Consider the following 25198-nt stretch of genomic DNA (forward strand, 5'->3'; position numbering starts at 1 on the left):
AGGACCTAGTACGACACAAACTGTTGATGTGACTCATTTCTAGAACCAATAAAGCATATATTCATCAGATTAAATATTTGAAAAGTATAAGCATAACATGTATCATTAGATTAGTTCAATTGATACAAGTACAATTGGTACTTAAATATAGCTCTCAGAGTACATGGAATAAAAAATAATTGTAATAATTGCGAGCGCAATTATATAAAGGGCGGATAAATGTTGAAAGAGTTAATTAAGGGTAATAAATTTACCTGATTACGCTTTTATAAGGTTATCACTCAAGGAGGAAATGTATTCTGAACCGGAATTTGTGTAGATAGAGGTTTCCAAAGATTTTTGATTAAATATCCGTTAATCGCAAAGATAAACGATACGTAGATGAAATCTAAACTGTGATGTTCGCGGTCGCACACCGCAAAGTGTACCTGGAACCGATATCTATGACACATTTTTAACCTTAGATCTCTGTCGAGACGCACGCGCAATTTTAGCTTCAAATAAGAATTAACCTATACCTACATACTATTTTTACAGACGAATTTGATACAATACTTTTGCATATTTTCGAATAATAATTTCCAGATTGTATATACTTTTCTGAATGGACACATGTACACTCTCCGAGAGGAGATAAAAAAGAGGTGTTGTCTTCTTCTTTTCGCAGAACTCGTACGCGTACACGTACGCATGTTTAAGTTTGAAAGAAGGCGGAAAACTTTTAAACGAAGAACATTTAATGCGAGGACAGTACACAAACTACAGAAAAGTATGCAGCTTGAGAGTAAAAAAGGTGAAATAACGAAGATTAGATGAATGGTTGTTTTAATCATTCTCTTGTTTCTCTCTTTATTGAGGATAACTTTTTTTAACTCGGCTCCTGAAAATCATCAGTCATGAGAGAGAAAATAAAAGTATTTATTTATTAAACATTCATTCCTTCGTTTCTATATATATAAGAACTAAACGCGTATTGTATTAAGAGTAATAATAAGTCTTTGTAAAGAAAAAAAAAGAAACGGTACCAACAGACTTTGATCGGAGTGTAATCTCTTTTAAAAAGAACAAAATACTTGAACGTACAGCAGTATATAAAATAAGCTTCGCAAGGTTCATCATTTGTGGCTTTTAATATAAAATTACTTATGATTTTTTACAAAGAGTATTCCCACGACTAACGACTTCCGGATCGAGCGTGTATCCACGTTACGCAGGCTTCGTGGTATACGCGTGAAATACAAATGCAAGATTTGCAAACGATAATAATAATTAATAATAATAATAATAATAATAATAATAATAATAATAATAATAATAATAATAATAATAAGTATACACTCTCCACGTATCGTCGCTTCTGTTTAAGTCCTTAAGAATAAATTTATTTACAACGCGGACACGGCATTTTTCGGCAATCTCCTGTTGGACCTTGTTTTAAAAAAAACCTGATTCCATTCTCCATCTCGATTAAACACTCGAGCTCGTTTATAATCTCCGAAGAAAGAAACGAAATCGCTCTCTAAAAGCAGAGTTTTTTTTCCAGTCTGAATCGAGAATTTCTATCTAAATTTGATCTAACGATTCGAAGCGGCGTCCCCGTTTCGACGTTGGAAGAATCGCCTCGGGGCAACAAGCTTCTATAATCGAAATATTTTCTTTGATTAATAATTTCCTCTCTTTCTTTCTCCCTCCGCGTGTCACCGAACTCGCGGTAAATGGTGAAACCTGCTGCGTTACGGTTACTTTAGGAAAATAATTAGCAATAAACGTCGTTTGTACCGCAGAGCCAAGAGAATAAATTGGAGAGGAAAAAAAGAAAAAGGTGTAAATAACACTCTCGGCTACGGGACATACGAGAAAACACGACATGATAGTGTCGACACGATAAAATAAAATAGGCTCGGCATAATTATTGTATATCGGCAATCGTAATAAGAATGAGCTGGATGATTGATATTTTATCGCGCCGAGGAGCGTCGAAACATTTATTGCTAACATACCTTTTGCTCGCATCCCCCTCCCGATTTTGTCGTTTCGTTGAACAAACCCATCAAAGGCATTAGTAGATAATTGTATACGAGAACCACGAATCTAAGTTACATTCGATCGGTTTAGAGTTAATAATCAATAAATACATGTTTGTCGCCGTACAACTCGGTAGAACGAGATCCGATATGCACAGGAAAGAAGAATTCGTTTATCAAAGTTCACAAACGATAGAGGCGTTCACCGTATTTCGTTCTTATTGTTACCATTATTTAATGTTGGTGTTATTATAATTACCGTTATTTAATGTTAATTCATATTAATATTAATATTATCAATATAGCTGCTCGGTTTAAGATAAGAGAACGCAACAAATGCTCGTACGAAATATGCGTGAAAACCAGTGTGTGTGTGTGATACAGTACGCTCGTCCATGTATATCGGTTCGAATAATTCTATTTAATCGGTTCCTCTTAAAAAATAACACCTACGGATACAATAGAATCGAGTCGAGTATTAACCGTGTTTTCCCTATCGTTCGAAACGAGTGAACATAATTAATTAATTAATTAATGTGGAATCTCTCTCGCTTATATATTTGCGCCATTGCGCGCGTACTGTAACTTAGACAATTCTCTGTTCTTTTAAATACGAACGTTCTGTGCTGTCTAACGCGATTCTGTAACCGTTGTGTATCGAGTCATTCATTTGGTTTATTTTGGCATACAAAATAATTTTATTTACAGTTTGACAATAATATTAATCGTTTATCTATAGTCCTTTATACTAAGTGGCGGTAGTGTATAACTCGAATTACTTACTATATTATGCGGTCTTTCGGCTATGTACATAACAAAACGGCACGAATAAATATCATTGGACATGGACCAAGTTTTTTTTTCCTTCATTGCTTCGCAACAAACGATTCGTTCGTTAGGGACTGTAGAATCTGTAGAAAATTCATCTCTAAACAACAATTGGTAAGGTGGCCCATTAAGATATTTGATACAACTTGTACGAGTAACAGCTATGGAGAGCTATATATTCTATACTTTGATTAAAATGGATCAATCGTTAATAAACGTACCTATTCAATTTCTGTATGATTTTCGTTTGCTTGACAAACCCGAATGAAACTTTGTTGTAAATGCATCATCGTCAGTGTCTCGACAAATAAAATGATCTAGATCTTAGTGTATAATTAAAGTGATTGTATCCTTTCGCTTCATCGGTAAGAACATCGCACGATATATTTGTACTCCTCTCAATCGCACTCTATAACATAGTAAAACTTCTCTCCTACCTACAACTTATCGGCTATTCTTCTATGCGCGACTCGTCGAACTTTCAATCCGTTTTCTAACGTCCCTCGCTAACGAACCGATCGACGATCAATTTAACAGTTGTGAAATTATCGATCTCATTGTCTCGTGCTCTTCGATTCCAAAGAAAGTTCTGGCAGTTTAATGGAATACCAAATAAAAAGACGAGAGAACAGAATATTAGCCCTCGAGACGATACCAAAAGTTCGACGTACGGTTTCATTATGGAAAGGAAGGTATCATTATTATAGTACTAACTCTTAAAAATTAAAATTATCGCATCTTCTATCGCGCTTCGACAAACGACACAGAGAGGTTTCAACGATAATCGTCGAAGAAACGAAGCTAATCGTAATAAATAACAACGTTCAAACGTTGTACTCGATATACCACTCGTTCTTGCGTAAATGGCATAGAATATCGTACAAGTAGAACTTTCAAGTTATTCTTGAGGGCCAGACCGTATCGATGCAAGGGGAATTCTTTCGATCGTTCCCACTTGGTGGAAGAAAAGAATTCTTCTTACATCTTAATCTAAGATATTTCAATAAAAAAAAAAAAAAAAAAAAAAAGAAAAAAACGGCAACTTGTACATGTCGCAGGTAGAGTGAAAGTCAGTCGCGTAATCCAATGACCAAGGACGAAGTGAATTTCCTTTCTTCTTAACTTATCGCGTATCTAATTTCACCTGAGTAAGAATATTAATTTCCTTTCTTCTCTCTCTCTCTCTCTTTACTTTTTCCCTAGTCGAAAGCATTTACTGATAATTGCTTTACGTTAAACTTTGGCTAACGTAAGGCGCCAAGCTTGCGTCTTTTTTTTTTGGAATTGTGTAATCTTCGAAGCAAGACTGTTCCTCCCGCGCCGTGAACTTTGAGGGAGCGTTACTTGCGATAAACGGCTACGAAGATTCGTTTAGTTTTCCTCTTCATCATTTAGGACGATTATGAGAAACGAGGAGAACGACGAAAGCTTGCGTTCCTTCGAGTCTCGATAAGGACGAAGAAGAAGCAAAACGAGACGAACTTCCTCCTTTCGGGTGGATCTCGATCAGGTCACTTCGGAGGGCTCCCTGAAGGCTTTTTTGTTTTTATCGATATCTTCTTTTATCGATGTCCTGATACTACGATGCGTGTGACTGCTGAGACTGCGATAACTTGCTGGAACTTTTGTGGTGGCTAGACGTGTGTTTCTCCTGAAAATACAAATACAATTGTGGGTACTCGATATTTTCAACGCCTCTCAGAAGAAGAAGAAGAAGAAGAAGTAGAAGTAGAAGTAGAAGTAGAAGAAGAAGAATATATGAAGAATCGATAAAAAGGAAATCGCTCTCTATGTAAACCATATACGGAATATTGAAACTTGTTCTCCATTTCTAACGGTGGTGTTTTCTTTTCTTCTACGGTATCTGTTATGAGAGAAACCGAAAAGGAGGAACGTTTTAGGTCGATCTGTTGTGAAATGTGACATTAATGAGATGTTAATCGGTCGTGCCAGAATCAAGTGGTGGCAAGTACACAATTGTACGAATGGATTTGCAGGTATTCAGTTGAATATATAGTAAAAAAAAAAAAAAAAAAAAAAAACGCTCTGGTGAGAGAAGAATCGCAATGGCAACTGAATAAAAGAAAGATGGAAAGAGGTTTGCTAATCGCGGTTAATTCTCCTTTAATCGTGGTCTCCCTCGAGGTCGAAGGGACGCTGGCAAAGGATGAAATGAAACGCAAATTGAAGCAGAATCCTTAAAAACTGAATACATGCATACAACAGGAAAAGCTTGCTACCGCGCGCATGCTCATGCAAAATTACACGCACACAATACACTCGTGACAAACAACAATAGCATCGACGTTTTCATAGACGATACAACATGGGCAAACTTCATGGTACCCTCCACCAAGCGAATAAAATCAAACAACAACATGTGTGCCTCCCGTACTGGAAACTGTTCGCTTCCATCTATGATGCGCGTATAAATGAAGACTTTTACACATATGATAATAATCTTATTACATACTGATAGCTATGATATATAATGTTAGTACACAAAAAGATGCGGCGAGATGGTGTGCGATATTATATCTGAAATATATGCATATATATACGTCTATACACGCACAGCTGATGATATTCGTATATGCATACATATATTTATTGTATGGTGTGTTAAGAAAGAGACAAAATAATCACTAAGGTACTTTTCGTTTCCACAGAACGTTTATTTCCGATGCTTAATTCTTTTCTTGGTCGAACACGTGACGCGTACGATCCCTGATTTAATATCTAATCAGTAACCATAACTGTGGCCTGTAACACAGTTTCATTTTAGAATAGTACGACGTAAGCACCTGCGTTTTCTAATAAATCAACAGCTCCGTTTTATCTCTTGGTGCACTTGAAACGCGTTACGCATATATATATATCTGTACAATGATAAAGATCCATCCAGTGAACAGTAGTGTATCATACAATGATAACAAAATAAGCGACAGTGATTCATAATGAATGAAAGTTTCGCAAGTTTCATCTAAGAATTCTACGTTCGACAACATCCGTAAACGCAGGTGTTTATCGTAAGTGAAAAAAAAAGAAAAAAAAAAAAAAAAAAAAACAGGTAACGTACGCGACAAGTGGGAAATATACATTGTGTACAGTATTGATGCAGTGTTCGCAATGTTACACATCTCCTGTTTCTCTTCTATATATAGCTGATCGATTCGTAAATTTTATATTATTTATGATCGCTGGTCACATGCGTGGGCTCGTGTATTATTATCACTATTATATTTAATATAAATATATATAAGTATGTATGTATATATATATATTTATATTTATATTTATATTTATGTATATATAACTCTCTTTGAATTGTTCACTATCGGAGAGTACAAAAACCTATATAATTTACCTTAGCAATTATTTTGTCTTCGTACGACTTGTACAATTGCACAATTTTAACTAGGCCGATCCTGTTGATTTCTCGTAGCCTCTTCTTTTCTTTAACGAATCACAATCCGATGCTGCTACGAATCCTGTCCTACGAATCTTCCTTCCGTTTTACAATGCCATTTTCGATTACATAATTATTATCGTTCGAATAAGGCTAGGACTAAGAGGTTCTCGTTCCGAACTGATTCAGGAAGAAGAAAGCATGCATCGAGCGATCGTTCCAATCCAATCCAAGTACAACGTAAAGACAGGTTTCTTAAAATAAAAAAAAAAGGTTAACTTTCGATAAAATCTAGATCGAAGCGCAGATTCTTCCTGAATGTTCTCTTCTTCTCGTCTCGATCTTCGGTTACGTACAAATCTTAAGGCCCACGACGAACTCGAATGATTACGCATGTGCCTTTGAAAAATAATCTCTTCTGCCGTGCAAATTTCTATGTACAATGCGCATCGTTTTATACGCGAGCTGACCTCGCGTGGAGGAATCGAACAGAGAGAGAATTTTGCACTGAGAAGCCTGAAAGGAGGCAACGGTCATAGCAATCGCACAGTACACACGTAACGGTCCAACTTGAAAATACTAGATACTAATTGCGACAATAGTTAGAACAATAACAACAATTACATCAACGCGCCGTAACGCTAGCGGCATGATTAAATTCCTGTCTTGTCACAATGGCAAATCACAATGCACGCGCGTACGCGTCCGATTTGTGGGTGTATGGGTGTGTGTGTGTGTGTGTGTGTGTCTATGTATTTTATGTAAATATATAAACGCATTCTTAATAGATCCTATACTTTGTAATATATTAATCACACTTTCTCTCGCTCTCTTTTGACACGTTCCTGAGATAATATCTATTTTATATCAATCATTACTCTTACTTTGCGTTGCATATTTACACACGTGTATATATGCATCATACAAGACGTAAATGATGTACTGATAAGAATTAAAAGAAAAGGAAAGAAAAAAAAAAAAAAGAGAAACTATGCGGGCCGCGGTATTCCAAATAAATAAAAAAACAATCTACGTACACTAAAGACAATCGAGCTCGAAGCATTGTACAAGAGAATGTAAAAAATAAAATCTTAGGTAGGAAAATCCTTAACTCTATTAATCGCCGAATCCTCCTCGATTCGACGCGCTCAATGAAAAAAAGTGATCGTCTTTTCGTCGAAATGTTAGAAACTCAACGAGTCGTCTCTTCAAAACTCGATAAAAGTTGTCTGAAATTTCCGTACGGATACGTCGAAATTCACAGAGAAAAGAACAAAAATGCCTAAAATACACTTTCCAGTGTAACAGCGTTCTAATTCGGATACGAGAGACAAATGGAACCACAAAAAAAAAAGAAGAAAAAAGATAAAAAGATAACGCAAAATTAACATGTCTACAATCATCGTATACTAACAGTGAGAGAAGATTCTATACAGTTTGTCGTTTCACGATGATCCTAATTGTAATCCGTCTCTTTCGATAGGTCGGGTTCTCTTTTGCGTCACGTTACAGGAACGTGGAGCAAACGTGTCGACATTGTTAAAGAGAAAGACGTATAAATAGGATATCACGAAACAATTAAAGACAGCCGTGGCAGAAGTAAGACCTTCCGTGTCGTCGCGCCAACAATTTTTCGTTGTTGCAAAACTATTTTACACTCTGATGCAACTTTGTTCGTTCGCGAAGAAGCCCACCGCGTTCTAATAACCCTTTGCGTTCCTTGCAGTAGTAAGTCTCGCGACAATTTAATGTTATCTCTTAACTTATCGCGTACTCCGTTTAAAGATCGCGATTTCGGTACCGGAATAAGAAAAGGGATTACAGTAGTGAACGTAAAGAAAGCGTAGTAAAAAATTGGCCAGCCTCGACTGGTTCGCATGATAGAGCGAGAAAATAAAATAGGACTGCAAAGGGTTAGTCGGAAAGAATCCTGTTAATATATTCATCCGCGTATAAAAACAATGACAATGCGATACAATGTGTTAGTTCCAACAAAATTATGTATAGTACTTTTACAAAAACGTACACTTCCAAATTCGTATTAATATTACACTTATATTCTCCGAGCCACTCTCACCACTTTTCCACTGCATACGATACATTGTTCTGTTTTTTTTTTCCTTTTTCCTTTAAGTAACTTTTTAAGTTTTCCCTAGAGCCATTTACACCCGTTTTCAAATACGACAATTTGATTACGCGAACGCAACATTCCGCATACCACCCTTTCTTCGGAACCCTTTGCCAGCAAAGGAAGTTTTCATCGACTACTCCACCCAACTTGTTCGCTCGTCAAAGTAGCTTTTTAAATATTCACTCCTCGTTATCGTGATATATATATATACGTATATTATATATATTTATAAAGGAGAGGAACAAAAAGAATAAAAAAAGAATATTCTCCTTTTCTCGATCTCTACAATTGAGCATTTGTTAATTAAAATCTATCAACCGTTTGACCCTCAACGCAAAACATAGTAGTTACCCCTTCATCTTTGATCTGGCAGTGTTTCGTCCACGAATCTTCGCGACAACGTTTTCTTCCTTCCCTTGTACCCGTTTTTTCTTTTTAGCCAAGAAACGCCGAAAGAAAATTTTGTCGTCTCAAGAAAAAGAACAACTATTTACGTTTGAAAAAAAAAAAAAAAAAAAAAATAGAGAAAAGTAGCCGCCTCGAAGTTACATTACTTTTTCAAAATCCAAGGAGACCTTACCTTGTACGTATCTCTCGAAATAGAATCGAATAAATAGTCAATTCGTTCGACAAGGAACACGAAACAAGGCTATCTACGCGTAGCGCGTGATCGACGTCTTCCCGATGCAGTTACTTGCGGTTTCTGTTCTTTTAATTCCTCGAACGAGGGGATGGGAGGCTCTCACACTCATTAACTACTGTAAGGAGATGCGCTACAGGTACAAAGGTGGAAAGATCAAAGTGGTAATTTGTAACACTAGATGGAATAGAGATCGTACGATACCATGCTGCTACTTCTACCATTCACAAACTGGAAAGGAGAAGAAGAGAGGATAGAGGCAAGGTGAAAAAAGTGTACATCTCTTCAAGATCGAAGATCGATTCTACCGGAATCTCCAGCCACTTCTTTTTCTCGTTTCCTCTTCGAGAGGGAGAGCGCAAAAGATGCTCGAGTCCGAGTGTTGAACAGCCCCCCGCGAGGCAATCGAATAGGCGAAGGGGAAAAGAGAGAAGGCTAAAAGAAAAGAAAAGAAAAGAAAAGAAAAGAAAAGAAAAGAGAAGAAAAGAAAAAAAAGAGAGAGAAAAAGTGGCTGGAGTCGGCTATCGCTACTATGAAAAGTACCTCTCAAGTCCACTACAAGACAGGATTTCCGTACGAACGTTATTCCGGAGGTGGAGGCGGAGGTGGCGAGGAACTAGGAGGAGGACCGCTCGGCAACGGTGGTGGTGTGTTGGATTCCTGCCGGGCAGACGCAACCGGGATGATGCTCTGATTTTGTCGCATGTTCGGCGGTAAGGACGGTGGCGGCACGGACGTGTCGATGGCACCGTCTGACGTCATAATGACGTTACCCGCCGGATACATTGGGTATTGTTGCTGATACTGGGAATAGTACATGACGGTATCGAAAATGTATCCGGCGTGGTTGTATATCGAGGGTGGCGGGTAATTGGGAAAGAAATAAGAATCCGGTTGCGATTGATTAACGTGGGCGGCCCTCGGGTAGCCTGGATCGCCGCGAGCGGACGGGGGATGGGAATGATGGGGATTACGGGGATTGTTACTGTAGGTGTCTTGTTGATAGTAGCCGTCGCGCTGCCCGGGAGCACTGTAATGGCCCGCCGATCCTGCTGGTGGTGGACCACGCCCGATATACTGGCGGCCGCCTCTACCGCCTCCACGTACCTTGTTATTGCTGCCCGAGTTATAGTGTCTGCCGTTCTGCCGTTCGCCTGGCCGGTGTTGTCCGTAACCCGCCGACGAAACCTGCGATTGCTTCTTCGTTGGTGGGACAGAAGTCGTTAGCCACTCCTTTATTTCGGTACGCTCGCGTTTACGGCTCTCCGCGTTGGCCGCTGCGAACTCTGGAACGATACTGCTCGAGCTGCTCGTCTGCGACGGTGCCCCCGTACTCCTCGAGATGATATCCGTGCGGATTTTTATCTTCAACGGAGCCTGGACGACGGACTGGGCCGGCGAACTCGACACACTGTTCGTCCCCTTCAGTCTCTCCTTCGCGATAATTATCTTGATGTTCTGCGGCGATTTATTCTTATCGGCTGCCACCGCGCTCCCACCGATGCTCCCTGTCGACTCTGTGCTTAGATTTAATTTATCTTTAGGAATAGTAATTCTGATAGGTACCGCGGCTACAGCCTCCTCTCCTCCCTTCTCCTTATCCTTCTCTCGATGTTTCTCTTTGTCTTTGTCTTTATGCTTGTGTTTGTGTTTGTCCTTGCTCTTCTCTCTGTCTTTGTGTTTGTGTTTGTCCTTCTTCTTCTTCTTCTCGCTCTTGTGGTGCTCCGATCGCTTCTCCTCCGCGGGCGGTACGACGGTGGTCAACGTCGTCGACGTCGGTATGGAAAGGATCGATTCTGTACTGGTTTGTATAGGACCGGAAATGGCGCTTATATCGACGGTCGAAGCGATCATAGGCTCGCTGTTAACAGACGACAGAGGCAGGCATTGAGTTTGAACAGGGTCTTGATGCGTGAGCGACATCGAATGAGATATAGGTGGCTGATGGTGGTGTTGTTGTTGTTGTTGTTGTTGTTGTTGTTGCTGTTGCGGTGGTTGCTGTTGCTGCAATTGCTGCTGCTGCTGCTGCTGCTGAAACTGCTCCTGATGGACTTGCGACGGTATTTGACTAAATTGTTGGATATTCTGAAGTAACGATGGCATCGGCGCTAAAGGTTCCTGAAGCAAAGCGCTTATGCTTTGAGCGGACTTCATTGGCGATAAATATTCACCTTTTACCTGCGAGTGCTCAGCCCTTATCGGTATGTCCGTCTTGAAGGGTTCCTTTTTGCTCTGAAACTCCTGAGGCTCTTGTTTCGTTAAACCAATATCTATACCGTTTGTCAAGCCCTGCTGATTCGACGATACCTGTTGCTGCACTGGTGCAGTTCCGTAACGCGATATCGTTGGCTCAGAGTCGAACGGTTTGATAAGTTCCGGTGGTTTCATGTCATTCGCGATTTGAGTGGCTCTGCCATTTGCCGATGGATTGTCTCTGATGGGTTGTATGAGCTCTGGTACCCTACCAAGCATTTTAGCGGCCTCGAAACTGGACGTATCCTCCATTTTTGCCTTCACCTGTTGCTGTCCACCCTCGCTGGTACTGCCGGTACGATGCCTTTTATGGGACGCCGCAGAAGCATCGCTGGCCGTTCGTTTGTTCGATTGTGTCTCGTGCTGTTGCAGGCCTGGCGGACTCGCGAAAGGTGATACTAAATTAAAGCCTATCGACGTATCCGATACGCGTTCTTGTTGTTTAGGAACTTTTGCAGCCGATGGCGGCGTCTTTTGTTTAGTCTTAGGCCTCTGCGAATGAGTTTCTCGAGGCGTTGGTACTTTTTCCGGACTGAACAGCGATTTGGGCTTGCTAGGAGGGGTTTGTAATACGCACTGTTGGGCGTCGGATGAACTTTTCTCCATGTCGTCGTGCCGTAGTCGCCTTTCAGTTTTCGGATCGTCCACGTTGTTTAAAGACGGTAAACTCGACGATTGAGAGCTACCATTTTTAATCGTATCCTTCAATATCTGGGACACACCGTGAGCCGTATGCTGGCTCGACATCGTCTTCGAAGTCAACGATTTCTGATTAAGCAATAAAGTCGAACCGGAGCTGGTCGGCGATTTTTCCTGCGCGAGCGAACTCTGGCTACTACTACTCGCAAGTTTCGCATCGGTCAGGACTGCGCCGGTGCTGGCCTGGATTTTTTCCGACTGATTGTACTTCGTATGATGCGACGGTTTCTGCGTACTCGAAGAATACGGTACGTCGAGCGTCGGCTTAGGCGGAGGTAAGGGTTTCTCGATAAGCTTCCTGACTTCTTCGCACCTCTGCTCCAACGTATCCGACTTTCTTTGTCGATCGATTCTCGTTGGATCCTGATATTTGTATGGCTTTTGGTCGTTATCTTTTCTATGCTCTACCGGCTTGTGCCTCGGATCGTACATCCTTTTGTCGTGTCCTTGGTGTTTACTTTCCGCTCCACTTGATCTGTATACACTATGATTATTATTACTAAGTTTCTCCTGGATATTCCCGTGAGACATCGGGTCCTGCAACGTTCCAACCTCCGGTCTGTGAGTAGTGGAATCCGTCAAAGAATTATCCAAAATCGGTTCCTTCGGTATCACGTGACTATGAGAATGAAGAGTGCTACTACTACTACTACTATTACTGCTGGTACTTGTACCAGTGTTCGAATTGTACTCTCTTGGTAACCTCGACCTGTTGGGATCACGATTTGGTTCCCTAGCTTGAGTACTACTCGAATGTCTTTGAGGCACCGGTTGTCCAACTTTGATATCTGGTCTGTGATGATGATTGTGATGAAGCGTCTTCTGCCCAAGAGACAACGGATGTTTGTTCAGCACGTTTGTACTAGACGTAGGTTTATGATGATGCGAATGATGCTTAATGTCTGACGCGTGACCCTGCGCGGCTATCGTCGGTGCTTTTTCTCTTTCCATACGCTCGCGTTCCTTCTTCTCTCGATATTCCCGGTAATCTACAGGAGGTCTTGCAGGTGCAGGAACATTTTGTTTCTTTTCGTCTTGTTTCTCCGTTTGATGAGGTCGATTTGTATGGAATGTCAGTCCACCATCGGCCGTCGTCGCCGGAGACTGTACCTTGCGAGGTTCCGCATCCTATCCGAGCAAAGGTTGAATAGAATTATCGAACAAAGTTTAGTTTACTACGATGCAAAGTATTTACTATCGATAAACCAAATACTTACGAAAGGTGAATTCGGTAAACTAGGATGGTTAATGCTTGGACTTTGATTAGCGGATATGCTCATTATCTTTCTTTTCAATCTTGACGGGCACTTATCGAATATATGAAGGAATTCTGCGGTAAGCTCTTGTAAAAGTTCAGACGTTACACTCCTGTCGACGTACCAGAACCAGTGTTTCCCTTCTGTACTTTGAGGTATCTAAAAATATATAATTACAGTTATATCTGCGCATAAGAAGAAAAAGATGAAAGGAATGAAACATTTCTCAACTGGTAATCTATTAAGGAATATAATATTAATGACATTCACCTCCCAATTCGACCATTTACAAGCAAGATGTATGCAGAAACAGGCAACTACAGTTGGCTTGTACTGCAGACACATGGTTGTTAAATGCAAACTGAAAATAAAAAATTATCTCATAAATTGGCGCGTGAATAACAACATTTGTTTAGTTAACACTTTTTTACAAAATATAACCCAGGGCGTGTAAAAAGAACTGTACCATAAAAACGGAAGTACTAGTTCCATGAAACATGGGTAATATCGGGATAAAACCAGGACGAATTTCTTACGATTCGTTGAAGATAATCAACTGCAATATTCCCAATTATCACTTCCATAAACGGAATTTAATTCCAAAGAGTACGTTTCCAAAACAGTTAAAAAAATAGAACATGTTAATGTAATACTTTTTCGCGATGAGCTCTAGATAAAAATTTCTATATAGACATTATTTCTATAGCTAAAATCAATATACGCGTGTAACATTTTACTGTGTATTAACAATTATAAATATAAGCCCTACAATACTCTGTTGTATCGTAACAAATTTACCAAAGTTTGCCCCAACATAATCCCATGATAGAATCAATTTTATTTTAATTAACTTTGATACTGGAAACAGACATGGAATCGAGAACTAAAACTGTAAGAAACGTTAAGATTTCATGTATTTGAGAGAGAGAGAGAGAGAGAGAGAGAGAGAGAGAGAGAGAAAGAGAGAGACGACGACGTTCAAATTACTTTGTAACACAACAGAGGTAGGCTAAGGCTTGATTTACTAATTACTAATTATTCGGTCGCGGTTATTATTTGTTCAAATATTACTCATCGCATAATACATGAACGAATTCTAACCAGAGTATGCTCGTACCACATTCATCTAATTATATGCCTCTAATCATTTAGTTTGAGTTGATTATTAAATATTTGTTAACATTCACTCGTCGTCATTGACGCTACTTCCGCATTCGTATCACTCATTCTTAATTCGTTTTGTGCATCTACCGCTTAAAAATAAGTGTATATAAATATAAAAATAAAAACTGGACAATATATACCGTAATGTAAGAGAAAACGATCAGTCCTTAAGAATATTTCATTTACCTTCAATTAAGCAATCCTCATCGTGAACTTAGTTTACGAAATAAACTTCGTTTCGCTTTGGCATACGTTCTCTTTAGAATCAGACATTACCGCGACTGCAACGCAACATTCCTCCCCAAAAGTTACTGTTGACATTTAAACATTCGCATTAGAATTCAGTGAAAGTATGAAATCAAAGTAAACTTTTCTATATACTAAACTTTCCTTATTAATTACATGCATGCTCTTAGAAATATCCAACTTAAAAACGAATCGATTCGCGCGAGCTCCAAATGCGAGACAAGTTTCAGGTGATTTTCATTTCGCGTTTACTTTGCTTTCGAAGAAGAAAATAGGTCAGAATGTTGCGCCAGTGGCTATTGCCTGACAGTCTTAGCTTGGAAATATGCTCCAGCTGGCATCTATTTGACCAGAAGACTGCTAAGAGTAAGAGATACTAGGAAATAATGTGTAGCCACCTGTTAGATGCCATGAAGTATGAAGTCTGGGCTAAGTCCTTGCTCGCTGTAAACAAATTTACAATACGTCGGTTAAATTCTTCTTTCAATTTTTATCTTGAGAAGTTTACAATTTTTTATTGTTCGTCGTTTCATTTAAAGTAATAACGATAAACTTGTGACGATATCTTCTCGAGGAAACACACGCGCGGGAGAAGGTGAAAGAAAATAAACATCCCGTCGGACGTAATTTATATACCTTTAACCAGTTGACAACATCTAACAACATGCGTGTGGGGATGATCAATGGCGACATCAAACCCCAATGTTTGTAGTAGGACATTTTCGTTAAAAACCAGATCCTGAGCTTGCTCGAGGTATTGCTGAAAGAGGAAAGAAAAGCCAAACGCGTTAAAACTATTAGAATTCATTATTTATGGGTAGAAATGTATAGTGTTTTCCCCTTAATTCCCTTAATTTTACCTCGGATCTGACATCAGGTGGGGGCTGATCTCTGTGGAGACACATGTGTGCCATTTTGATAACATGTTCTAACTTGCGCGGTTGTTCTTCGACTTTTGCTGCCAAAAATAGTGCTGCTGCTGCAATTGCATTCCTGTGGAAATGTGATAGCGAGTGGAATACGTAGAACCTGTGCATATATACTATTGCTGTGTTGATACATAATTGTGACCTATATTTCTTTAGTTAAGGAAAACGTTAAGTAAACACCAATGTATGAACTACCATGTTACATTTATCTTACTCCGGAGATATATCTTTAAATCATTTTTAGCGTTTCTAAAATTATGAATACAACTTTCTAAAATTATGCTATACAAATAAACAATAGAAACATAAAAGAAACGTTGAAGCAACAAACATAATTGAGATGCGCTACTTGTTGTTTGATTATCTTTAAATTATATGGTAAGATTAAAAAATAGAGAGCACAATAGATTATATGTAAATAATTTTATTTAATCCGTATATTACATGAATGTAAAAATATTTGATTTAAGTCAAGATCTTCTTCATTTATATTCTCTACTGTATTAATGTTCGTTTCTGAGACAATTTGTTATCTAATTAGAAGGAAAATATTTAAAAATTCAGACGTTAAAAATGAGACGTTTTTCAATGACAACATTGTACCGATAAAAAATGACACAAAGGCTAGGTTGAGGTTCTCATTTTTGGTAAGAGAGATAACTAAGACATTTATGTACGACTTTCAAATACGTATCTGAAACATAAAAATATTATAGAAAATACAAACATTTTCTACATGCTAGGCAAAGTATCGTATTTGTATTATTAACTATTGTACGAAGAATCTGAAGAAAGTTTAGCGATAAAGATTCGACGAATTACTTAGCCGAGAAGCAAGCCTGCGAGATACGAGACCGTAATCGAAGATTAGATTAGATTAATAATCTATGGTATCGAAATAAATCAAATAAACAATTAGAGATATAATTAAGAAGAATGGTAAAGTTGCATAAAGAATATGAACGGAAATTGTGATTTCAGTATTGGTAGTACTGTCAAACTTGGCAAACAATGTTGTCTTTCCATGACCCTATTTTCTTTGGCCTCGTTTTGGATAAGAAATTTCTGGATGGCGGTTCGATTAACTCACGATTATTTAGAGCTGACCGTGGATATACCGGGGACAGGAGAATAATATGAAAACTGATGGCACGCTACAGCTAACATAACGAAGTTCAATATGGAGAATCGTAATCATGACGCGTGACCTCTTCTTTCGCACGTCACTCATGTTTACAACACGTTATGCATCTGACGGGTTGGTTCGAAATTCGTACTGTTTGAGAATGGTTACGTAAAGGGAGGAGAGAAATAGGTGAACGTGGAGAGCAGTACGGGACTGTTCGAACGGGTGGTAAAAGTAAAAAGCGAGCAGAGAGAAAATGATTACAGGGACAAGGGGAAAGGGAGGTTGAGAAACACGCAAGTGAACATGCATTTGTTAAAAGGATACACCACGAGCCGCTGGCCCATATCCTGAATGAAATTTGCTGCCTGCTGCCTGTAGCTCAGTTCCTTATCCGCGTCGATGCCGCATCTTCTGCTCGGCGTGTTTGTAAGCTGTTCTTTCGTAAAGTACCATTTTTCGTCAGCCGCCATTTATATGTACACACAACTCGGTACTAACGATGCGCACTTCACGGCGAACGCAACGCACAACAGCAACACGTTGACAACTTCACGTCACTATGCTGACCGGAAACTCCACTCCAAGTTCATATTCGGTGAAATTTTCGCACTCGAACATAATCACGCGTCTCAATTGTCGTCGAATCTATTTTCGAAGAACATTTACACTTTACCAGCTTCGATAGCTGTCGCTCTTCCTCCATCGATTGGCTTCCATTTATTCTTTACTCGGCTCGCACTTTGTTCGGACGTGCCATTTCAAATTCCGGAAATGCTATTTCCTTTCTCGAGTCGCTTGGTATGCGCGTCCAACTTCACGGTGCTGCTTTGGAATCGTGGAGTAGATTAAAAAAATGAACTTTAGAAATTCCTCGAACGCTTCGTTCTACCTCCGTTCGTCATATCATGCGTATGACGTTAGATTGTCGTAGTTTACAGGTTGATACGAAACTTTACGATACCGTTAAAGTTATTTTTATGGACGTTTTATTTGTTGAATATTTTACAAAATGTTTTGCCGCATGGTAATCATAATCATAACGAATAGAGTGAACTTTTCGTTAGTACATCACAGCGACGATTGATAATTTCGATAGATAGTTTTCACAGGTTTAAATAAATGCATCGTAATTCAGAGCACGACGTTGTATGTACGTGATCGTACACCACGTTTAGAGAACTTGATTTACCAATTATTTTGGCAAGTTACGAGGTTGGTTATAAAAAGGAGTGTACCACTCTTCCATCGTTAGAATTCGGTGGGTTCGATTGCAATAATAAAATAAACAATTGTACGATATCTTATATAATGAGGTATTAAGGTTATTTGGTGTCCAACGATCGTGTATACGCCCTCCTAAAGTTTACCCCATTTCATTTGGAAATTATTTAACGATACGTGTCACAGTGTTGCACAAGAAGCAGTAATTTCCTCGACACAATTAGATACCATAAGTCTCTGCCGTTCAATTCGAAGTAACTATCAAAGTTTTTCCCCCGAGGAGCACGTTGCATCGGTGGTTAACGGAGCAAACACGCGTGCGTACGTAACGTAAATCTGACTTTGCTAATATTTTACGACCAACGTCATAACCTACCTGAACTTTTTCAGTCTACGATAGGTATGAATCACGTAGTTTATCAATTACAATTTTGAGCTTTAAAGTCCCGGAAGTGACGCAACCGACGTTGAGCTAGTTGTATGTGCACGCAGCCAATGTTACCCCTGTAGAGTACCGTCCCCCGTTATCTTGGTCCTATCGAAGGACTCGGTGTTCTCTCTCGACCATTTATTATTTATTCTGACACAACTTCAGACTTACTGCACAATCGTCAATATTTTACGTTTCACCGTTACCATCTATTTTTCCCTTCGAATATCCAACAGTGCTGCGTCGACGGTGACAAGCGTGAATCGGTTGGCACTGTCTTTCCTTCTCAGAGGATTTTATGTAAGGAATCACAGTAAGTCTCTAAATAAATTACGCTCCGCGGCTCTCTCAAGTCCCGCTTGTTTCCCTTCATTCCAATTTTCACAAAAACCAATCACATATCCGCCTCATTCTTTTCAAATACGAACATACATCAATGAGAGACTTCATTCAACATCTCACATACAAAATGGCGGCGAGCTACCACTTGTTACAAATCCACCTTACGCGTCTTACAATTTTATTTTACATGATAAATACAAATATTTTCATCTATACTATACACTACGTTTTCTCTTGAATTTTACAATTAAAATATCCTTTGATTTTCTATTTATTTCGAACCATTGAAACTAATGAATTTATTTTGATTTCCGATACAAATTATCGCGCTAAATTTGAAATTACCATTTAAACGTATTCCATGAAATGTACACAAGTCAACAACAATGTCAACAAGTTCTTCTTCTATATCGTACTTTATACTTGTTTTTTAGGCAAGTTATGTTCCGTATCCCAAAAACAACAATGCCTGTGACTACTGTCGCCACGAAGAAGCTAAAACAGACGCAAACTTGTTCGTATTCGTCTTACGAATGTACGCAAACTTGCCTCGAGGGATACAGTTATTGCGCCAAGCATATTCTTGAGGATCCGACTGCGCCTTTCAAACAGTGCAGCTTCTTGTACAATACTAACGGTAGAAAATGCCAAAATCCTGCGCCAAAGTTGGATAGAAGAGACATTTCGTGTGTAGTTGATCTAAAGTATTGTTTCGACTTTATTTATTACGATATGCCTTAAATTAATTTGAAAAATTAATTTCTTCAACAGTTATTGTACCGATCATGCCAGGAAAGCTCAAGTAGCACGCATAAAGTCCACAGCCAGACATTCTTTACCGCAAACACCCGAGATGCTGTTACTTAATTTGAGTCACTATGCTAGGAAAGCAAATTCAGGTAACGATGATGCTGAAGACGAGGAAGGGAAAGTGAGAGCGTTAGATCCTTTCGGTAAGTCTTCATAAATTGAATTAATTATTTCAAACTATGAGACAATCAATCTGTTATTACAAATATTCTTTCAGCTGAAATCGATGCGCCTAAAGTAAACGCGAGTGGATGTAGTATCTTAGACTATGCAAGTTCTTCGGATAGCGACGTTGAACCTGTAACAGTGAACGACACTTTAAGGGGAAACTATCTCGATGATAGCGATAATGAAAGTTTATACAGTGCTCAAGAAGACCCTTTAAAGTAAGAAATATCTTTACATATAAATATATGCTTAAACTACTTCAGCTTTCACTCCTTTCCGTAGAATGTCAGCTAGCTTGCTTTGGCTTGAGCAAATTTAAACGATGAAATTATTTCAAACTCCTTCCTTTGTTCTTACTTACTTGCCTTTTGGTAGTTGCTTTTCGCAAACGATGAAACAGTAATTTCTATTGAATCATTAGTATTAATTTTTTAAGGCATGCTGGAATTTTTACTGCCGAGGAAGTGATCTACATTGCAAGAGAGAAACTTATTAGGCTACAGTCACTGTACATAGATCAATTTAGAAGATTAAAATATATATTACGAGAGAAAAGACGAAAGTATCTACACGCACTTAAAAAGGAAAAGGAAACGTTATGCAGCATACACGATCAACCAAAAGAAACTGCGAAAGAAAAAAAGATTTACGAGAAATTGAAAGCCTTAAATCGTTATCATAGGCGAAGCGGTGTCGAAGGTATACTGTACAGGAAATCGTTAGAACGTAGAGCACAGGTAAACGAGTTATAAATTTTATACCAGAAATGTAACATATGATGCTAACGTCGAAACATAAAAGTCGCATATTCGTTACAGGCAACTGAAGGACCTACGCAAAAAATACCAAGCATATCAAAATGTATCTTCACAGAAGGTGGAGTAAAATGTGGGGAAAGGACCCTTCCTGCTGCAAAACATTGCCGCAAACATATCCTAAAAGTAAAATGATTTTATTATAGGTAAAATTATATCGTAATAAGCAGTGATTTTATAAAAACCGTCTTTATGATATTAACAGGATCAACATCAAGTTTTGTTTAAAGCGTGTGGAGCGGTTCGAGCAGATATCGAATGCCACGAGCCTGTACCTGTAATTTTCGATACCAATTGCGTCTTTCACATGAATCTTCCACCTGAATGCAAATTAGAATCCATGAAAGTAAGTTTTTATATTTACTTTTTGTACCAATATGCAGAGAGGGTAATCAGAGTGTTGCAACAATAGTAATTCCATTATTATTTTACGATTACTAGTTTAAAGAATCAAAACCCGAAGTTCAAGAGGTATTAGCAACGGATAATCAATCTATGGAAATTGACGTGGTAGGTGAAATTCAAGAAATTGACCCGGACGATGATATAGCGGGATTAATGAGGGAGATGCGCGATGCAGCACATATGAAGCCAGCATTTAATGAAAGTTTAAATAGCGAAGCTAGCACGGACACAGCAGTCAGTTTATCAGCGCAGATGAGTGACAGAGACGATGTCGTTTCTGTGTGACAAACTATCTTTCTGTGACTTCAGATAGTAAGATCCTAATATATTCGTTATCAATTAGCTATATAAAAATAGCACAATTCAAGAGCCATGTGATACTTAAAAATTTCCTTCGGCTACATTACATACTAATAATTGTACATTAAGTGCCTGAACGTTAAAAGAAATATGTGAACTTGAAAGTATTATTCCGCGTAACAAAGTACCGAATATACTAATGTAATTAGGTTACCCGTTTGTGTGTATATACAATCGCCAATCATCGCTTTCATTTGTAAATATATAATTTTCATTTTTCCATTGTGTAACCCTCAAAGAAATGAAAGAAAAATTCATCTTCTATATGATTCTCAATAAAGACACGTAACAATATATAAACACCAGTTTCTGGAAACTAACGTTTATACTTGGCTGTTTAATTTTTACAAAAAGCACAACTCATTTAGGCAAATACATCGATATTAATAATACAAGATATAATTTAAGAAAGTATTTTCGCTTACAAGAATAGAACGCTTTTTTCAATTTTTACATTTTCTGTAAAAAAATACATCATTATTGAACAAGACATTTAATTATTAACATACAAACAAAATGAATGTCATAAGTAACTTACAATGATAAGTAGATGAGGTTCTTTTTCGTTCGATTCTTTAAACTGTACACTCGTTAAGTAGTGAAAAGAAAACGTGCACGATACTTTTACAAATATAAAAAGGACACATATTTTAAAGAGGAATCTTTCAGTTCACCAGAGTAATCACCACGCGCTAAATGCAGCTAGTTCAAATAATATCATACAACATTGAAAAGATTTTACTTAGTATATTATTTTAGAGAATCGAAGACGTTTCAACTTTTTCATAAGTACAACTAAAAATATTTAGCTTGCAAGTTTTAATCGTGTATTATTTTACGACATGCAGATATGTACATACAATTGTAGGTTACACCAATTGAATAATTGCTGTGGCAGTATGAGGGTACTTTAACATTTCAATATATCCAATCACTATAAATTGTGATTTACCGCCTCTGTTTATCTGCATTCATACATCGTGAAATTACTTTGTGCACAAGCGTATCTATAATTACATAAAACTAGAATATGCTGTGGCATTATCAGTAATCATCTTATTTGGTAGCTTAGTTACTGAAACACAAACTTGTCATATATATATATATATATATATGTACTTTCTTTGTAGTATAATATTCAGGACACTGTGCAAATGCAGAGCAATTATTATAATATAAAACTATTTCGAGAGTAATAAGCACCAAAGTTTTAAAAATAAAAGTAATTTAACTATTTAATTAAACACAGCAATTCTCAAAAGCTGTTGAAAAGATGAAAGAATGATTAGTATGAGAGTTGTTTAATATACGAAAGTACACCACATATAGAGCAATTCTTAATGAAATGCTGTATACCATACGATGAGAACAGATTAGAATTGATTAAACGCAATAAGTATACTTCAAATATTGTCGTTGTGTTTGAATTATCTAACATCCTTCGAGTTGGCTAGCTCATCTGTTCTTGTGCACGGAATACTCTTAATATCGTAAAACATTTAGCATTTACTCCATCTTCTTAAGTTTTTAACAACAAACTATGTTGTTACACGAAATCTTACGCTAAACGTACGAAAAATATCGGGTCAGGATACGCACATCAAATTTTATTAACTCACAGATCGACTTTAAATATATATATATATCTATAGAAAGTACTGTAAAAGCTTACCATCGTTCAAAAAGTTGTCAGTCTTTGTAAGTTTAATCACTGAACATATTCTTAAGATCGTGTTCGTAGAGCGCTATAATTAACATTATTCCAAGGCCACATAATAGCCCTAACGCCTGCAAAATACACTGCCATTGGGAGCTACGCTCGACAGAGTGACTCGAGGATAACTCTGGAATCTGAGCGAAACATTTGCTAGTTCATTTATACTTTCCATTAATTATATCAATGAAAAGATATAAATTACGTACCATATCAACTAATGCTATATATATAAACATTCCTGCAGCAGCAGCAAACATCCAGCTGCTTACAGCAGGAGTACTCCCTAATAATACACCAAATATCATACCGAACAAACAAAGTACAGAGGATAACAGATTATAAAATACTGCTTGCTTTGCGCTCATCCCGGCTTTTAACAAAACTGCAAAATCTCCTATTTAAAACAAAAAAGATAATATTCAGATACAAATTGTAAACAATTTCATCGGCAGTAGCAAGGATATTCGAGGAACTATTTAATCGATACCTATTTCGTGAGGTAATTCGTGACAAAACACAGCTATTGCCGTCGAAAAACCACCCGCTATATTCGCTGAAAAAGCAGCACCTATGGCCATTCCATCTGTAAAGTTGTGCAAACCATCACCCATTACTACCATCCAAGCAACACTCGACATGGACTCGGGTGCAGAATGAACGTGACCTAAATAAAAAATGTTTAAATCGCATCATCGATTATAGTGAAATATATATATATAGATATATAGTAGAAATAAAATGATACGTATCGTATCGACAATTAAATAGTACCATGCGAATGGGTATGACCATGATGTTTTGTTTCATGCTCGCGTATAATAACGGTATAACTTTCCGATTCATTTAATGGTACATCGGCACCATCGACATTTTTCTTGGTATTTACAATTGAATCGTCTAGTCTCCAATCTTCGTTTGGTTTCTTTTCTACATCGTTCATGATTTTCGCAACAGAGTTGCAGTTCGACGTCAACGGTTTTTCCTCTTCGATCACAGGAGGCCTTTCATGATTATTATGCTGACGATTATGATGATTATCTAGACAATAAATATCCTTTTTACGACACAGTAATTATCACTTTCGATACTGCTCAAAACGTGCAATTTTAAAAGACATTAAATGGCTAATTAAAAGTTTCGATTAAACCAAAGAATTCTACCTTGAATTTCTGAGTTAATTTCTCCATAACAATATGGATAAGATGAATATTTGTGTTTACAAAGTTTTTCTCCAACAACATTACTGTTTGGTCCATCGGTTTCTCTCATTACTCTAACACGCGAAGGAAGCTAACATAATGAATACTTTTTCGTTATTTAGGAATATATATAAATATATTCCACAAATATGTCATGACTAATAAACATGGTTTTATTTGTTAATTTCTTTTTCTAAGCGTGAGTTACCTTATTACGCCGTTGTCGAATTTTCCTCCATTCTGCTACTAAGGTCAGAGCTTTTTCCGTAAAAAAAAATAGTGCGAGACCCATCATCGCAACTAGTCCTTTCCACATATTCATATTATGCTGTTCTTTATGATCTGATTCGGCATGATCGTTAACATCGACATGAATACGTTCATGAGCATGATCATGCGATACCATTGCCTGAAAGTAAAATAATTCTTTCTCATATAATAATATAATTTAATGTTTTATGTTAAAGAATTACGCTTGTAGTGTAACATCTTACGTGTGGTAACAGATGAATAAGAGCATCGCCGCACAATGTCCCTACAGCAAGAGCTACTAAAAACTGTAATAACTGATGATAATAAACTTTACCCATAAAAGGTATAACAGCTACACCAAGTAAACCACAGAGGCTGATTATTAAAATACTGATCGTTGAATAGGCCCACACTAAATGAAGAAAGTACATATGTGAAACTGTACAATTTGCATTCGCGTCACATTACGATCGTATACCTTGAATCATATTACGAGTAGTATCTTCTCTAAGATACTTATTAACCGTTATTGGCTTATAATTCTCTGGAACACGAATACATCCATTTCTCTCTGAGCTTGATTCACCTGCTAGTTGATAAACAAGAGCTGGACACACCCGTTCGAAAAGCCAACTTGGTAATGTCGAATTACTATTAGTAATCAAATTGTATGGCATATCTCTTGCAACAGTATTTAATAATTCTTTACTATTTAAGCACTGAAATCAAGTCTCAGTTATTTATTATACGAGTATGAGACTTAAATATTAA

At 37.8% G+C, this 25198-nt stretch overlaps 3 protein-coding genes and 1 long non-coding RNA gene across 6 annotated transcripts; 1 reads left to right on the top strand and 3 right to left on the bottom strand.

The window, feature by feature from the left end:
• Positions 1-3: 3 nt before the first annotated feature.
• On the bottom strand, positions 4-585 carry LOC143432535 (uncharacterized). The gene is made up of 3 exons (XR_013103041.1): positions 523-585; positions 255-428; positions 4-39 (listed from the first exon to the last, which is right to left on the bottom strand). It is a non-coding gene; the product is annotated as an uncharacterized LOC143432535 (long non-coding RNA).
• Positions 586-4252: 3667 nt separating this feature from the next.
• On the bottom strand, positions 4253-17327 carry LOC143432532 (uncharacterized). Of its 2 annotated transcripts, none has more exons than XM_076909195.1 (8): positions 17033-17327; positions 15511-15721; positions 15287-15410; positions 15049-15094; positions 13511-13601; positions 13202-13399; positions 9576-13112; positions 4253-4503 (listed from the first exon to the last, which is right to left on the bottom strand). In XM_076909195.1, exons 1-7 carry the CDS (start codon positions 17176-17178, stop codon positions 9615-9617), a joined length of 4314 nt encoding a protein of 1437 aa, XP_076765310.1. In that variant the 5' UTR covers positions 17179-17327; the 3' UTR covers positions 4253-4503; positions 9576-9614. The 2 variants fall into 2 exon arrangements, with proteins under 2 accessions (XP_076765310.1, XP_076765312.1); XM_076909197.1 differs by having other exon boundaries at positions 10140-13112; positions 17033-17326.
• Positions 17328-18257: 930 nt separating this feature from the next.
• On the top strand, positions 18258-21485 carry LOC143432534 (KAT8 regulatory NSL complex subunit 2-like). Of its 2 annotated transcripts, none has more exons than XM_076909198.1 (8): positions 18258-18672; positions 19136-19387; positions 19473-19654; positions 19729-19897; positions 20101-20416; positions 20498-20620; positions 20700-20840; positions 20936-21485. In XM_076909198.1, exons 2-8 carry the CDS (start codon positions 19143-19145, stop codon positions 21182-21184), a joined length of 1425 nt encoding a protein of 474 aa, XP_076765313.1. In that variant the 5' UTR covers positions 18258-18672; positions 19136-19142; the 3' UTR covers positions 21185-21485. The 2 variants fall into 2 exon arrangements, with proteins under 2 accessions (XP_076765313.1, XP_076765314.1); XM_076909199.1 differs by having other exon boundaries at positions 18262-18672; positions 20116-20416.
• A 1166-nt stretch (positions 21486-22651) lies between these two features.
• On the bottom strand, positions 22652-25146 carry LOC143432531 (zinc transporter foi-like; the record flags this gene model as incomplete). The annotated part of the gene is made up of 9 exons (XM_076909194.1): positions 22652-22822; positions 22932-23110; positions 23183-23370; positions 23464-23640; positions 23748-24014; positions 24137-24266; positions 24384-24584; positions 24670-24839; positions 24906-25146. Coding segments are annotated over 8 exons (1521 nt in total), but the record flags the coding sequence as incomplete, so codon positions are not given.
• Between the last annotated feature and the right edge of the window lie 52 nt (positions 25147-25198).

This window comes from Xylocopa sonorina, unplaced genomic scaffold, assembly GCF_050948175.1.
Source record: "Xylocopa sonorina isolate GNS202 unplaced genomic scaffold, iyXylSono1_principal scaffold0892, whole genome shotgun sequence".
Classification (NCBI taxonomy): Eukaryota; Metazoa; Arthropoda; class Insecta; order Hymenoptera; family Apidae; genus Xylocopa; species Xylocopa sonorina.